The following is a 17,544-nucleotide window of genomic DNA, read 5'->3' as shown; positions in this document are numbered from 1 at the left end:
ATTTTCCCCTTCAGCATCCAGAAAGGAACCAACCCTGCAGACACCTTGACTTTAGCCCAGTGAGACCTGTGTTGACTTGATCTCCACAACTGTAAGATAATAAATTTGTATTGTTTAAGCCACCAAGTATGTAATTTATTAGAGCAGCAGCAGTTTCCTGAACTGTGGAGGAAGCATGATGTAATAGAAAGAACAGGGAGACTCTGGTTAAAGAGACCAGCCTTGCCACAGTATGTGACTTTGGGCAAGTCACAATTTTCCATATGTAAAATACAAGATAGTCTGACCTCAATCAAGAGTATGATTGCTGGAGACACACTAGGTGTGGACTTTACAAAGGCCTCTTTAAAAGTCTGTCACAAAGGCTTCAGAGTCAGGAGGGAGAAAAATGGGCCACCCGATTGCACCATGAGGGAGACTTGGATTTCTTTGATCACTGAAGCCAAAGAGTACAGATAGGTCTTCGGTGACTTGCCCTAGGCCTCTCCTTGGTCCTGCCTCAAATGGTGACACAGAAAGCACATTCTCTGTACTAATGGCACAGAGCTGAAAAGAAAAGCAAATACATCAAAAGGCCAACTCAAGATTCAAGCCTTGCAACAAGGCAAAATGATGGCTCCAAACCACAGAATGAAATGTCATAAAAATAATAACAGCAGGCTGGGTGTGGTGGGTCATGCCTGTTATCCCTTGGAAGGCCAAGGCGTGCAGATCATGAGGTCAGGAGTTCGAGACCAGTCTGGCCAATATGGTGAAACCCCGTCTCTCTAATAATACAAAAATTAGCTGGGCACAGTGGCACGCGCCTGTATCCCAGCTACCCAAGAGGCTGAAGCAAAAGAATCGCTTGAACCTGGGAGGCGGAGGTTGCAGTGAGCCAAGATGGAGCCACTGCACTCCAGCCTGGGCAACAGAGCAAGACTCTGTCTCAAAATAATAATAATAATAATAATAATAATAACAGCAAAGTCAGGCACAATGGCTCATGCCTGTAATCCCAGCACTTTGGGAGGCTGAGGCGGGTGGATCACGACCAGCCTGACCAACATGGCGAAACCCCATCTCTACTGAAAATACAAAAATTAGCTGGGCATGGTGGCACATGCCTATAATCCCAGCTACTCAGGAGGCTGAGGCAGGAGAATCGCTTGAACCTGGGAGGCGGAGGTTGCAGTGAGCCGAGATACTACTACTACTGCACTCTAGCCTGGGTGACAAAGGGAGACTCTGTCTCAAAAAAAAAATAATAATAATAATAACAATTAATTTAATTTAATAAAAATATAAAATGAGCAAATGAGCCTCTGCCTAAGGCTGACCAGTCCATAGACAAGCCAGTGGCCTGGACATCAGGATGAGTTTATCAAATGTTCATTTTCAGGAATTTAAGTGGGAAAATATGGAGATGACCTCTGAGTTGGCAGTGGGAGTTAAAGATGAAAGGATGTGTAGAGAGCATCTACCTTGACCCACAGAGTTCTCCATATCTAGTGATCGTCCCTGGCTACTCCTCGCTCACATACTTAGTGGGGAGCGATTACCCTGGCAGAGGCGACTGAACCTGATTGCCTGATTATCATGAGGGGTTAGGGCTGCTGCTACATACTGTAGGAATGTCCAGGCACACCTCATTTTATTGCACTTATTACACTTCACAGATACTGAGTTTTTTTGTTTTTTTTTTTTTTTTGAGACGGAGTCTCGCTCTGTCGCCCAGGCTGGAGTGCAATGGCGTGATCTTGGCTCACTGCAAGCTCCGCCTCTCGGGTTCATGCCATTCTCCTGCCTCAGCCTCCCGAGTAGCTGGGACTACAGGCGCCCGCCACCTCACCCAGCTAGTTTTTTTGTATTTTTTAGTAGACATGGGGTTTCACCGTGTTAGCCAGGATGGTCTCGATCTCCTGACCTCGTGATCCGCCCGTCTCGGCCTCCCAAAGTGCTGGGATTACAGGCTTGAGCCACCGCGCCCGGCCGATACTGAGTTTTTTTACAGGTTGAAAGTTTATGGCTACCCTGTGGCAAGCAAGTCTACTGGTGCCATTTTCCAACAGTACATGCTCACTTCATGTCTCTGTGTCATCACATTTTGGTAATTCTTAAAATATTTCAAATTTTTTTCATTATGATTGTATCTGTTATGGAGATCTGTGGTCAGTGAGTTTTGATATTAATATTGTCATTGTTTTGGAGCACCACGAACCATACCTATGAGACACTGAACTTAATAAAAGTTGTGTGTGTTCTGACTGCTCCACTGACTGGCTGTTCCCTGTCTCACTCCCTCTCCTTGGGTCTCTCTATTCCCTGAGACAAAACAATATTAAAATTAGGCCAATTAATAACCCTACAATGGTCTCTAAGTGTACAAGTGAAAGGAAGAGTTGCACATCTCTCACTTTACATCAAAAGCAGAAAGGATTAAGGTTAGTGAGAAGGGCATGTCCAAAGCCAAGATAGGCCAAAAGCTAGGCCTCTTATGCCAGTTAGCCAAGCTGCGAATGCAAAGGAAAAGTTCTTGAAGGAAATTAAAAGAGCTACTCCAGGTCACACATAAATGGTAAGAAAGCAAAACAGTCTTATTGCTGATATGAAGAGAGTTTGAGTGGTCTGGATAGAAGATCAAACCAGCTATAACATTCTCTTAAGCCAAAGCCTAATCCAGAGCAAGACCCTAACTCTCTTCAATTCTCTGGAGGCTGAGAGAATTGAGGAGGCTGAAGAAGAAAAGTCTGAAGCCAGCAGAGGTTGGTTCATGAGGTTTAAGGAGAGAAGCCATCTCTATAACATAAAAGTGCAAGATGAAGCAGCAAGTGCTGATGTAGATGCTGCAGCAAGTTATCCAGAAGATCTAACTAAGATCATTGATGAAGGTGGCTACACTAAACAACAGATTTTCAATGCAAACTAAACAGCCTTTTATTGGAGAAGAGGCCATCTAGGACTTTCATAGCTGGAGAAGAAAAGTCAGTGCCTGGCTTCAAATCTTCAAAGGACAGGCTGACTCTCTTGCTAGAGGCTAATGTAGCTCGCGGCTTTAAGTTGAAGCCAGTGCTCATTTACCATTCTCGGAATCCTAGGGCCCTTAAGAATTATGGTAAATCTATCCTTCCTATGCTCTATACATGGAAGAACAAAGCCTGGATGACAGCACATGTGTTCACAGCATGGTTTAGTGGATATTTTAAGCCCACCGTTGACACCTACTGCTCAGAAAGAAGATTCCTTTCAAGATATTACTGTTCATTGGCAATGTACGTAATCACCCAAGATCTCTGATGGAGATTAATGTTGTTTTCATGCCTAACAAACTTCCATTCTGTAGCCCATGGGTCAAGGAGTAATTTTGACCTTATTTAAGAAATACATTTTGTAAGGCTACAGCTGCCATAGGGATTCCTCTCATGGATCTGGGCAAAGTAAACTGAGAACCTTCTGAAAAGGATTCGCCATTCTAGATACCATTAAAAACATTCATGATTCATGGCAGGGAGTCAAAATATCAACATTAACAGGAGTTTGGAAGAAGTTGATTTCAACCCTCATGGATGACTTGGAGGTGTTCAAGTAATTAAAAGTGGCGTGATCATGGCTCACTGCAAGCTCCACCTCCTGGGTTCATGCCATTCTCCTGCCTCAGCCTCCCAAGTAGCTGGGACTACAGGTGCTGGCCACCACGCCTGACTAATCTTTTTGTATTTTTAGTAGAGATGGGGTTTCACTGCATTAGCCAGGATGGTCTCGATCTCCTGACCTCATGATCTGCCTGCCTCGGCCTCCCAAAGTGCTGGGATTACAGGCGTCAGCCACCGTGCCCAGCTTTTTTTTTTTTATTTTTTTATTTATTTTTTGAGATGGAGTCTCACTCTGTTGCCCAGGCCGGAGTGCAATGGCACAATCTCAGCTCACTGCAACCTCTACCTCCCGGGTTCAAGCGATTTTCCTGTCTCACCCTTCCAAGTAGCTGGGATTACAGGCATGCACCACCACGCCTGGCTAATTTTTTTTTTTTTTTGTATTTTTAGTAGAGACAGGGTTTCACTGTGTTCTCCAGGCTGGTCTCAAACTCCTGAGCTCAGGCAATTCACCCACCTCGGCCTCCCAAAGTGCTAAGATTACGGGCGAGAGCCACTGCGCCCGGCTGAACATAACTTTTATATGCATTGGGAAACAAAAAAAAAAATCCTGTGATCATTGCAGTGATCTCAAACCTGAACCCACAATATCTCTGAAGTATGCCTGTATCTTCAGGTCAGGGGATTCATGGGTGCCCCTTGGGTGTTCTATGCTCAGTGATATATTGGGCAACTTTAACCACCACAGCCTGGAAAGAACCCAGTTATCAGAACGCTCAGAAATGAAGGTCTGGCTCACCCACTGGGCAAGCAATTCAGTCCAGTAAGAAGTACTGCTTCAGTGAGGGGAGTCTAGTGTGGATGGAGGAGAAGGAAAATGAAGAATGTCAGTTGCAGTCTCAGAACCAACCACAGCATTGGGGATTTTAGCTTGTCCCACTGATGCTCCTATGATAAGTGTTTGTACCTCTGTTTTTTTTTTTTCTTTTTTAATCAGAGTCAGTGTCTCACTCTGTCATCCAGGCTGGAGTGCAGTGGTTTGACCATAGATCACTGTAGCCTCAAACTCCTGAGTTCAAGTGACCCTCCCACCTTAGCCTCCCAAGTAACTAGGACCACAGGCACTCACCATCACACCAGACTAATTTTGCTGTTGTTGTAGATTCAAGGCTTTGCTATGTCAACCAGGCTGGCCTTGAACGCCTGGCCTTAAGCAATACTCCTGCCTCAGCCTCCCAAAGTACTGAAATTACAGGGATAACTCACTCTGCCTTGCTTTTTCTTTTTTTTTTAAAGAGACAGGGGTCTTGTTATGTTGCCCAGGCTGGACTTGAACTCCTGGGCTCCAGCAGTCCTCCTGCCTTGGCCTCCCAAGTATCTGGGATGACAGGCACATGCTACCGGGGCCAGCTTATTCCTCTTCTTCCTCCTTCTTTTTAAAAAAACTATGGGCCGGGCGCGGTGGCTCAAGCCTGTAATCCCAGCACTTTGGGAGGCTGAGGCTTGTGGATCACGAGGTCAGGAGATCGAGACCATCCTGGCTAACACGGTGCAACCCTGTCTCTACTAAAAAATACAAAAAAATTAGCTGGGTGTGGTGGTGGGCACCTGTAGTCCCAGCTACTCGGGAGGCTGAGGCAGGAGAATGGCAAGAACCCGGGAGGCGGAGCTTGCAGTGAGCCAAGATCGCGACACTGCACTCCAGCCTGGGCGACAGAGCCAGACTCTGTCTCGAAAGAAAGAAAGAAGAGAGAAAGAGAGAGAGAGAGAGAGAGAGAGAGAGAGGGAGGGAGGGAGGGAGGGAGGGAGGAAGGAAGGAAGGAAGGAAGGAAGGAAGGAAGGAAGGAAGGAAGGAAGGAAGGAAACTATGACATGAAGAAAAAGTGACAGCATGAATTTAACACAAGACATGAGCAGATCTGATTGCTGCTCGCTGCTCAGCAGATACTGTCAGTGCCTCAGCCATTTCTCCTCAGGCCTCACCCGCTGGCTGCACATAAGCCCTGAGGCTAACGGCAGGCCTGCAGCTCCTTGCCTGAAACTTTTGTCTGATGGGAGAGCGGGAGCAGAGGGCCAGGAGTGCTGGAGAGTCCTTGCCTCCCTCCACAAAGCAGCTCTCAAACAATGACTGGTGGGAACTGGTGTTATAAATACACCAGCAACCTTACCCCGGGAGTGGGAGAGTAACTTTGAGGGCACATGTTCCACACTGGCTCTCAGAGTTCCCCACTGGTTTTACGCCCCAGTTTTTCACCATGCATATAAGTGGTATCTTTTTCTGTTTTTTGTTTTTTTGAGACAGGATCTTGCTCTGTTGCCCAGGCTGGAGTGCAGTGGCATGATCACTGCTCACTGCAGCCTCAACCTGCTGGGCTCAAGTCATCCTCCCAGTTTAGCCTCCCAAGTAGCTGGGACTAAAGGCATGCACCACAATGGCTGCCTAATTTTTTTAAAAGTTTTGTGTTTGTTTGTTTTTTTCAAGAGAGGGGGTCTCTCTAGTTGCCCAGGCTGGTCTCAAACTCCTGGGCTCAAGCAGTCTTCCTGCCTGGGCCTCCCAAAATATTGGGATTACAGACATGAGCCACCGTGCCTGGCAGGCATCTCATTTTTACTTTAAGCTGCATGTCCCTGATTCGTAATGAACTTGAGCATATTTTCATGTTTCTTAACCAGTTGGATTAGCTCTTCAACTGAGGTTAGAATCCTTTGTGTATATTTTTCTATCCCCCCAGAATTTTATTTTGAAACATTTTAAACTTAAAGGAAAAGTTGAAAGAATACCACGAACACTTGTATATCCTTCATTTAGTATGTCAGTCAAGGCCCATCAGAGAAGCAAAACCACTAGCATATGCATATGTATGTATGGATATTTATATATACATACACACACATACATATTTTTTCAATTAAGAGATCTGGTACACAGAATTGCTCTTATTTGGCACACAGAATTGCTCAATTATGCAGTTGTGGGAGCAAGCTCAACAGTCTCTGAAAGGTGTTGTCTTTGCTTCTGCTGCTGGAGCTTGGATTCTGCAGGCCTGGCAGTGGGGAAGGGAATATGGGCAAAAGTGGGAGACAGCAAGGATAAGCCAGAACCCATGAGGATAGACTGGAACCCAAGTCAGTCTCTCCCCGCCTCCACCTTTGATGACGCGAATGTCCTGCCACAGAAGGTATGCTTTTACCCATCATGCTCTGCTGCTACACGGGTATGCAAGCCCTCCTAGTGCACAGTCCCAGCACATGGTAGCACTCAGTAAGGAGAGCTGGATGTTCCAGTTCCATTGATTATGTCAGCCCACTTTCCCCAATGAGTTGAACTGTCATGTTTTTGTATACACAATCACCTTGTATGAGATTCTCTGTTTTATTCCATTGACTAATTTTTTCCCTTTGCTTTATTCATTTGATTAAGTGGCCTTATAATATGTTATCATATTTGGGAAAGTGAATTTCTTTTCTTTGTTTTTTTTTTTTTTTTTTTTGGAGATGGGAGCCTTGCCCTTTCGCCGCCCAGGCTGGAGTACAGTGGCATGTCTCAGCTCACTGCAACCTCCACCTCCCAGGTTCAAGCTATTCTCCTACCTCAGCCTCCCAAGTAGCTGGACTTACAGGCATGTGCCATCACGCCTGGCTAATTTTTGTATTTTTGTAGAGAAGGGGTTTCGCCATGTTGGCCAGGCTGGTCTTGAACTCCTGACCTCAGGTAATCCACCTGCCTCAGCCTCCCAAAGTGCTGGGATTATAGGCGTGAGCCACCGCATCTGGCCAGTAAAGTGAATTTCTCTCACTATTTTTTTCTCACTATTTTCCTATCAAAATCTTTGTATTTTTAAAAAATATTTTTTTCTTTGCTTGTTCTTTGTTTTACTAATTGGAATTATACACTTTAATTTTTGGAGAACTGACACTTTTTATGATTTTTTCTCTTCCCAAAAGGATATGGTTAATTTTTTGTTTGTTCCCATCTTGCTTTATAGTGTTTAATAATATTTTACTGTATAACTTTATTCATATGAATACTTACGTGTTTCTTGGTTAAATATAAGTAAATATACGTACTACATCATAGTCGTTACAAGGGAAGTATCTGCTAAACTGCCCGGGGTTCAAAATCCCAGCTCTGAGATTTTACCAGCTATTAATAGTAATCTGGGGCTAAATCACTTAATCTGTGTGTTCCTCAGTGTTCTCTTCTATAAAATAAGAATAATAATAGTGGCTGGACGCAGTGGCTCACACTGCATCCTGGCACTTTGAGAGGCCTAGGCACGTGGATCACTTAAGCCCAGGAGTTCGAGATCAACCTGTGCAACATGGCAAAACACCCATCTCTACAAAAAAAATACAAAATAATAATAATAGTAATCTGTTTCAAGAGGATGTTGTGAGGCTTGATTGAGTTGATACAAAGTGCCAAGAATAGTTCATGGCATTATGGTGGCTATCATTATTATCCCAAGAATTTTTTTTTTCTGAGTAGCTTCATTATCTATATATTTTCCTAAGAATTTTATAACTTTGTAACTCTAAATTGAAACTGCTTCCATTTTCTTTTTTTTTTTTTTTTAGACGGAGTCTTGCTCAGTCGCCCAGGCTGGAGTGCAGTGGCCGGATCTCAGCTCACTGAAAGTTCCGCCTCCCCGGTTTACGCCATTCCCCTGCCTCAGCCTCCAGAGTAGCTGGAACTACAGGCGCCCGCCACCTCGCCCGGCTAGTTTTTTTGTATTTTTTAGTAGAGACGGGGTTTCACCGTGTCAGCCAGGATGGTCTCGATCTCCTGACCTCGTGATCTGCCCGTCTCAGCCTCCCAAAGTGCTAGGACTACAGGCTTGAGCCACCGCGCCCAGCCACTCCATTTTCAATTCAATATGCTTATTGCTAGAGTAAAACAATTTATTTTCATTATATTTATCTTGTATACAGTCAGCCCACCAAATTATATTGTTTTTTACCATGGTTTTTTTTTTTTTTAACTAGTCTTTTGGTTTTTCTGGTACAATCATGTCAGCAGCAAAAAAGATAATATTATAATTTCTTTTCAGATGAGTGTAACAATTCATTGTCTTGTTTTACCAAATTTGGTAAAACTTCCAAGATATGTCAAATAATAAGGATAATAGCAGGCAGCTCTGTCTAAATTTTTATTTTAATTGAAGTGGTTCAGTGTTTCACCATTTAGAACCATATTTGCTTTTAGGTTTTAATAACTAGTCTTCATTATATTTAAGCAGTTTTCCTCTTTTTCTTTTTTACTTAGAGTTTTTATTGGGAATAGTATCAAGTTGTAGTAGCTTTACACATTAAATCTGGGAGCATTTCTTCGTTTTCTCTTTTTTTTTTTTTTTTTTTTTTGAGACGGAGTCTCACTGTGTCGCCCAGGCTGGAGTGCAGTGGCGCGATCTCGGCTCACTGCAAGCTCCACCTCACTCTTGACTAGTTTAAATGGCATAGAACGGCTGGGTGCGGTGGCTCACACCTGTAATCCCAGCACTTTGGGAGGCCAAGGTGGGCGGATCACCAGGTCAGGAGATCGAGACCGTCCTGGCTGACACGGTGAAAACCTGTCTCTACTAAAAATACAAAAAAAAAATTAGCCAGGCATGGTGGCGGGCACCTGTAGTCCCAGCTACTCTGGAGGCTGAGGCAGGAGAATGGCATGAACCTGGAATGCCAAGCTTGCAGTGAGCCGAGATCGTGCCACTCACTGCACTCCAGCCTGGGCAACACAGCCAGACTCCACTAAAAATATATATATATATATAAATAAATGGCATTGGCATAGAAATTATTTAAGGTTAGAAAAAACTCGTATCTGGTGCCATGTGAATGCAGTATTTCCCAAAAGGAGTCTCTCATCACCTTCCTGTGGCAGTCTTTTCTAAAATAAGTTGGGCTATTCAAGCTTTCCTCTTTCTCCTGGGTCAATTTTCTTGGTAATTTGTATATTTCTTGAAAGATATCCATTTCCTCTATTTTCAAATTGGTTGATTTTCAGTTGTACTGTTTTATAATTCTTCAATTTTCTCCTCTATTTGTAAGAATGTTTTCTTTCTCATAACTAATCTTGTCTATTTAATCTTTCTTTTCCCCCCTTAATTTGGCTTGCAAGAGGTTTATTTTATTAGCTCTTTTTTTTTTTTTTTCGAGGCAGAGCCTTACTCTGTCGCCCAGGCTGGAGTGCAGTGGCACCATCTCGGCTCACTGCAACCTCTACCTCCTGGGTTCAAGCGATTCTCCTGCCTCAGCCTCCCAAGTAGCTGGGGTGACAAGTGTCTGCCACCGCACCCTGCTAATTTTTGTATTTTTTAGGAGAGACAGGTTTTTACCATGTTGGTCAGGCTGGTCTCAACACCTGACCTCAGGTGATCCGCCTGCTTTGGCCTACCAAAGTGCCGGGATTTCAGGCATGAGCCACTGTGCCCAACCTTAATAGCTCTTTTAAAAGACAATTTTTTTGGATTGATTTATCCTTTTTAGGTTTTTTTTTTGTTTGTTTGTTTGTTTGTTTGTTTGAGACAGGGTGTGGCTCTGTTGCCCAGGCTGGAGTGCAGTGGTGCAATCTCAGCTCACTGCAACCTCCACCTCCTGGGCTCAAGCTACCCTCCCATCTCAGCCTCCCAAGTAGCTGGAACTACAGGCATACACCACCACACCTGGCTAATTTTTGTAATTTTTTTTTTTTTTTTCCCCAGAGATGGGGTTTCACCATGTTGCCCAGGCTGGTTTCGAACTCCTAAGCTCAAGTGATTCTCCCGCCTCGGCTACCCAAAGTGCTGGGATTACAGGCATGAGCCACTGTGCCTGGGCCTTTTTAGTTTTTTTTTTTTTTTTTCATTTAATTAGTGTTAGCTTTAGTTATTATTTTCTGATTTGATTTCTTTTCTTACTCTTTTCATAATTTCTTGAAATAAGTGCTCTCTTTATTTTTCCTGTGCATATGTTGTTTAAAGCTTGCTATCTTTTTGACAGTGAAATATATGATACAGGGTAATTGAGAGGGTTTCTCATGTTATGCTGTTTTCTCATTTCACATTTTTATTTTGCGAACATGGTATTTTCATTCTTTTTTTTAAACCAGTTTTATTGCATTGTAATTTATATACAACAGATTGATCTGTTTCAAGTGTACAAGCCTATGAGTTTTGACAAGCGTATTCAGTTGTGTAATTACCACAATTAAGATACAAAACATTCCTATCTCTCCCCAAATCCTCCTATCCCTTTGCAGGCACTCTTCTCCCACCTCCCCGAGCCCGTAACTTAAATTTCTCTTGTTTGATATCAGTACAGATGTTCCTTGACTTAGGATGGGACTATGTTCCAAAAACCCATCATAAGTAGAAAGTAATGTTAGTTGAAAATATATTTAATACCCTGATAAACCCATCGTAAAGTCAAAGAATCCTAAGTTAAACCATTGTAAGTCAGGGATTGTATATAGCCTCTGGTTTTCAAAATAACATTTAATATTTGCCTGGTATCTCTTTCCATGTCTTTGTTTTAAAACTTTATCACTTTAAGTGTGTTTCTCTTTTTTTTTTTTTTTTTTTTTTTTGAGACAGAGCCTTGCTCTTTCGCCCAGACTGGAGTGCAGTGGTGCTATCTCGGCTCGCTGCCAGCTCTGCCTCCTGGGTTCACACCATTATTTCGCCTCAGCCTCCTGAGTAGCTGGGACTACAGGCACCCACCACCGTGCCTGGCTAATTTTTTGTATTTTTAGTAGAGACAGGGTTTCACCATGTTAGCCAGGATGGTCTCGATCTCCTGACCTCGTGATCCACTCACCTCAGCCTCCCAAAGTGCTGGGATTACAGGCGTGAGCCACCACACCCATCCTAAGTGTGTTTCTCTTAAGTAATGTGTACCTAAATTTGATTTACAACAAAATCTGACAGTCTTTCGATGGTAGATTTCAGTCCACTTGTATTTACTGTAATGAGTGATGTATTTGATTTTCTTATTTCCATCTTACTTGTTTTAAAGCTTTTTATATTATTGTTAACTCTTCTTTTTTAAATCTTTGCTAGATTAAATTACTACTCATTCATTCTTTCTCCTCATTAATTTGGAGTTTGTCATTCTATTAATAGAATGCTCTCAGATAGATACACATGACTCTTCTAGTGTATGAAAACAACAGCTGCTATTTCCAGAACACTTTAATTATCTTCTACTTCCTCCCCATCCCAATAAAATGTAATCTTTTTTATTTTTTATTTTTTTTGAGATGGAATCTCACTCTTGTTCCCCAGGCTAGAGTGCAGTGGCACGATCTTGGCTCACTGCAACCTCCACCTCCTGGGTTCAAGCGATTCTCCTGACTCAGCCTCCCAAGTAGTGGGATTACAGGTGCCCGCCACCACGCCCAGCTAATTTGTGTATTTTTAGTAGAGATGGGGTTTCGCCATGTTGGCCAGGCTGGTTTTGAACTCCTGACCTCAGGTGATCCGCCCGCCTCGGCCTCCAAAAGTGCTGGGATTACAGGCGTGAGACACCACGTCTGGCCAAAATGTGATCTTTAGATTACTTTCACTTCCCTTCCTTTCTCCCCTTTTTCCTCCCCACCTCTCCCTGCCTTAGACTTCTGGAACACTTTTACCTTCCCCTTATCCCCAACGCCTGACTCCACAGTTTTAATGAGATAATTTAGTCCTTATTAGAATTTCCCTTATAGTGTTCCATCTGTTTCAAGAGTCCTTATTTAGCATATATGTTACACCTCATAAACAGACATGGTTCGTTGCTCCCCACTGGTTTCTTGCCTCTTCTCTTCCCCTGTCTTGAAGTCTCTGTTAGGATTCATTTGTTGTTTATTAGAGTCTCTTCTCAAAAATATTTCTCAGATGAAGTACTCAGTGAATTTTGCAAATCTTTTTTTCTTCCTTGGCTGGGTATGGGTTGCAGGCCTTTTCTTTCATTAGCCCACATTCCATTTGGGGGTCTTTTAACTTTCAGGGTTGCAGATGAGAAAAAAGAACTTGCTTTTTGCCTGAAAGCATGTAAGATTTCCTATATTCTTAGAGTTTTGGAATTTTTGCCATATGTAGCTGAGTGTGTGTCTTTTTGTTTCAACTGGAGCTGCAACTTCAGTCTTTCTTTCTTTTTTTTTTTTTTTTTTTTTTTTTTTGAGACTGAGTCTGGCTCTGTCGCCCAGGCTGGAGTGCAGTGGCCAGATCTCAGCTCACCGCAAGCTCCACCTCCCGGGTTTACGCCATTCTCCTGCCTCAGCCTCCAGAGTAGCTGGGACCACAGGCGCCCGCCACCTCGCCCGGCTAGTTTTTTGTATTTTTTAGTAGAGACGGGGTTTCACCGTGTTAGCCAGGATGGTCTCGATCTCCTGACCTTGTGATCCGCCCATCTCAGCCTCCCAAAGTGCTGGGATTACAGGCTTGAGCCACCGCGCCCGGCAAAACTTCAGTCTTTCTTCAGCTTAGAGAAATTTCATCTATTATTTAATTATGACCTCTCCTCTCTTGTTCCTTTTTCTCCTGGAACCCACAGCATTTGCAGGTTAAGTCTACTGTATCTGTTCCAGGCTCCTACCTTCTACCACATATTTGCAATTCTATATTTTTGTGCTAGATGTTGAGACATTTTTCTCTATTTAATTTTCTAGACCTATTTTTGGGGTTTCAGCAATGACTGTCCTCTCCTTTGATTTATCAATGGAATTTTTTAGTTCTGCGATCACATTTTCTAGTTCAAGGAAATCTTTTGTGTTTGAGCTTCACACGTATCTCTTCCAGGCTCTCATTTTTTCTGTCAGGGATTCAGCTGTCTCTGTCAGCAGGTTCCTCTGCCCTCTGCTTTTTCTGCATTCTCCCAGCCTCAAGGGCTGAGAAATTAAATCCACCATTAGTTTTGCTGAGAGTTAAGACCCAGAAGAGTTATGATTGTCCTTGAGAAGCAGGCTGTCTCTGAGACTCGCTTTCTTCCTGAAAGTCCTTGTTTCTGGCTCTGAGGCTATTTTCCAGACCTTGTCTGCAAGGAATTCTCTCTGCTTGGAGCCCAGAGGAGCCCACTTAAAGTTTGTCACCTATAGCTGGAGTTGTCAGAGGAGGTGTGGAATAGAGAAACTCACTAGAGTTTCCTAGAATTCCCTTGCTGTGAGAAGTCTAAGTATTACTATTAACAAACACCAAATCACCAACACACTTAAAGCCAGGAAGCGTTAAAAGGAGTTACCTCTGGGAACTATGACTTGGAGTAGGAACGGGGATGGGGGAAGAGAGCCTTTTACTTTTATTTTTTCCCCTACGGTAGGATTTCTCACCCTCAGCATTATAAATTTTGGGTGAGAAATTCCTTATTGTGGGTAGTTGACCTGAGTTTTGTAGGTTGTTTAACAGCATTCTTGACCCCTTCCCACTACCACCCCCTCCCCAGTTGTGACAACCAAAAATGTTTCCAGACATGCCCTAAATGTTTCCTGGAGGGGGTGGGGAACAAAGTCACCCCTGGTTGAGAACCACTGTTGTGTAGCCTTTGGTTCTATTTGGGTTTTTTTTTTTTTACCACGTGCACGTTATTTCTATAATTAAACATTTAACTGAGGTCACAAGACAGAAGAGGAAATGTGAAGCTGTTAAAAGGAAGCAGAACAACTAAGAGAGAATATACAGTAAAGGACAGGGAAGCAAGTTAGCAAAGTGGGAAGAAATTGAATATAAATAAAAGAAGTAGAAATGAAGAAATGAGAATTGCTTAAATCTGTTCCCTCCTTGTAACAAAACTAGGCTGGAAGTTTAAACCCATCTTTGAGAGACTGCAGAGCAGGGCCAAAGATGGAGGGGCCCTGGCTGCATAGCTTTCAAAGACCCTCCCCACCTATAAGTAATTTCTTAAGAACTTCCTGGCCGGCACGGTGCCTCATGCCTGTAATCCCAGTACTCTGGGAGGTCTAGGTGGGTGGATCACAAGGTCAGAAATGAAGAGGGTATCTCAGTCTTGGAACTAGAGAAGCAGGATCCTGAAGTCCCACATACTCCTGTCACTGAGGTCCCTGTCAGGCCTCTGAGTCCAAGCTAAGCCATCATTTCCCCTATGACCTGCATGTATACATCCAGATGGCCTGAAGCAACTGAAAATCCACAAAACAAGTTAAAATAGCCAGTCCCTGCCTTAACTGATGACATTCCACCATTGTGATTTGTTCCTGCCCACCCTAACTGATCAATTGACTTTATGGCAATACACCCTCCCTGCCCTTGAGATAATGTACTTTGTGATATTCCCCTATCCTTGTGAATGTACTTGGTACAATACAGCCTCCCTACCCTTAAGAAAGTACTTTGTAATATTCTACTTTGTAAGATCTACCTGCTGCCCACAAAAAAATTACTCCTAACTCCACAGCCTATCCCAAACCTATAAGAACTAATGATAATCCCACCACCCTTTGCTGACTCTCTTTTCAGAGTCAGCCCGACTGCACCCAGGTGAAATAAACAGCCGTGTTGCTCACACAAAGTCTGTTTGGTGGTCTCTTCACACGGACGTGCATGACATTTGGTGCCGAAGACCCAGGATAGGAGGACTCCTTCAGGAGACGGGTCCCCTGTCCTCACCCTCACTCTGTGAGAAGATCCACCTACAACCTCGGGTCCTCAAACCAACCAACCCAAGGAACATCTCACCAATTTCAAATTGGGTAAGTGGTCTTTTCACTCTCTTCTCCAGCCTCTCTCGCTACCCTTCAATCTCCCTCTCTTGCTACCCTTCAATCTCCCTGTCCTTCCAATTCCAGTTCTTTTTCCTCTCTAGTAGAGACAAAGGAGACACATTTTTGTCCGTGGACCCAAAACTCTGGCGCTGGTCACAGACTCGAGAAGACAGACTTACCTTGGTGTCTAATCACTGCGGGGACACCTGCCTGATTATTCACCCACATTTCATTGGTATCTGATCGCCACGGGGATGCCTGCCTTGGTCATTCACCCACATTCCCTTGGTGGCAAGTCAATTGCAGGGATGCCTGCTTTGGCTGCTCACCCACATTGCAGCCCAGGGCTGCTCACCACCCCCTGTGCCGTGTCTCTACCTTTCTCTTCGAACTTACCTCCTTCACGATGGGCAACCTTCCACCCTCCATTCCCCCATCTTCTCCCTTAGCCTGTGTTCTTAAAAACCTAAAACCCCTTCAACTCACACCTGACCTAAAACCTAAACGCCTTATTTTCTTCTGCAACACCGCTTGGCCCCAATACAAACGCGACAATAGTTCCAAGTGGCCAAAGAATGGCACTTTCGATTTGTCTATCCTACAAGACCTAGATAATTTTTGTCGAAAAATGGGCAAATGGTCTGAGGTGCCGTACTTCCAGGCATTTTTCACACTTCATTCCCTCCCTAGTCTCTGTTCCCAATCCGACTTGTCCCAAATCCTCCTTCTTTCCTTCCCGCCTGTCCCTTCAGTCCCAATCCCAAGTGTCACTGAGTCTTTTGAATCTTCCTTTTCTACCAACCCATCGGACCTTTCCCCTCCTCCCCAGACTGCTCCTCCTCAGGTCGCTCCCCGCCAGGCTGAATCAGGCTGCAGCTCTTCTTCAGTCTCCGCTCCCCCACCCTATAACCTTTCTATTACCTCCCCTCCCCTCACCCAGTGTGGCTTACAGTTTCATTCTGCGACTAGCTCTCCCCCACCTGGCCAAAAGTTTCTTCTTAGAGAGGTGGCTGGAGCTGAAGGCATAGTTTGGGTACATGTGCCTTTTTCTCTATCAGACCTTTCCCAAATCAGCCAGCGTTTAGGCTCTTTCTCATCAGATCCCAGTAAATATATACAGGAATTCCGATATCTAACTCTGTCCTACAATTTAACCTGGAGTGACTTGAACGTCACCTAACTTCTACCCTCTCCCCAGATGAACAGGAAAGAGTTTTTTCTCTAGCCCAATCTTACACTGACAAACGCCGGCTTCATGAGCCAGGCCTCCAGAAAGGCATTAGAGCAGTTCCCTAAGAGGACCCCCAATGGAACTATCAGGCAGATTCCCCAGGTATAGCTAGGCGAGATTACATGATTTCCTGCCTAGTTGAAGGGCTTTAAAAGACAGCATACAAAGCTGTTAATTATGGCAAACTAAAGGAAACTACCCAAGGTAAAGATGAAAACCCAGCCCAGTTCATGGCCTGCTTAGCAGCAACCCTTAGACACTTTACTGCCCTAGACCCAAACGGGCCAGAAGGCCGCCTTATTCTTAATATGCATTTTATCACCCAATCCGCTCCTGACATTAGGAAACAACTCCAAAAATTGGATTCCGGCCCTCAAACCCCACAACAGGACTTAATTAACCTTGCCTTCAAGGTGTACAATAAAAGAGAAGAGGCAGCCAAGCGACAACACATCTCTGAGTTACAGCTCCTTGCCTCCGCTGTAAGACAACCCACAACCATGTCTCCAGCATACAAAAACTTCAGAACATCCAAGCCACAGTTCCCAGGGGCTCCTTCAAAACCTCCTCATGGACCTTGCTTCAAATGCCAAAAGCCTGGCCACTGGGCCTCGGAATGCCCGCAGCCCGGGATTCCTCCTAGGCCGTGCCTTGTCTGTGTGGGCCCCCACTGGAGGTCGGACTGTCCAGCTCACATCGCCACCGTTCCTAAAGCTCCTGGAGCTCAAACCCAGTGTTCCTTGGTCGACTCCTTCCCACATCTCCTCAGCTTAGTAGCTGAAGACTGACACTGCCCAATCACCTCGGAAGCCCCCTGGACCATCACAGACGCGCGTGACAGTCCGCAGCACTGCAGAGATCTGAGATCCAATAACAGTCTGCAGAGGTCTACTCACCATGCAGAGGTCTACTCACACCATAGCCACTGTTCTGGGATTCCCATTCCATTTAGACCTCCTGATTGCCCCGTGTCTTCTTACAATAAACACCGCTTCACTTAAACAGTTGATTCCTTACAAACAAAGGCCTGGTAGACTTAGCACGCCCAGTCAGAGATGACCCCTCACTAT

The 17,544-nt window shown here is 44.3% G+C and overlaps 1 protein-coding gene and 1 long non-coding RNA gene across 3 annotated transcripts in view; one reads left to right on the top strand and one right to left on the bottom strand.

The window, feature by feature from the left end:
* The window catches only part of CD72 (CD72 molecule), a 30,036-nt gene extending 12,492 nt beyond the window's left edge, over window positions 1-17,544 (bottom strand). The window contains exon 1 of one of the 2 annotated variants that reach the window (XM_045374430.3): window positions 17,371-17,544. In XM_045374430.3, the coding sequence (XP_045230365.2) occupies window positions 17,371-17,422 (52 nt within the window). In that variant the 5' untranslated portion in view covers window positions 17,423-17,544. The remainder of the gene's footprint in view (window positions 1-17,370) is intronic. The other variant, XM_045374431.3, reaches the window with a different exon arrangement.
* Window positions 14,995-17,476, top strand: LOC141408638 (uncharacterized). Its single transcript, XR_012424584.1, has 2 exons — window positions 14,995-15,231; window positions 16,818-17,476. It is a non-coding gene; the product is annotated as an uncharacterized lncRNA (long non-coding RNA).

The sequence above is a fragment of the Macaca fascicularis genome, chromosome 15 (assembly GCF_037993035.2).
Source record: "Macaca fascicularis isolate 582-1 chromosome 15, T2T-MFA8v1.1".
Lineage (NCBI taxonomy): Eukaryota > Metazoa > Chordata > Mammalia > Primates > Cercopithecidae > Macaca > Macaca fascicularis.
This window is presented reverse-complemented; position numbering and strand designations above follow the sequence as displayed.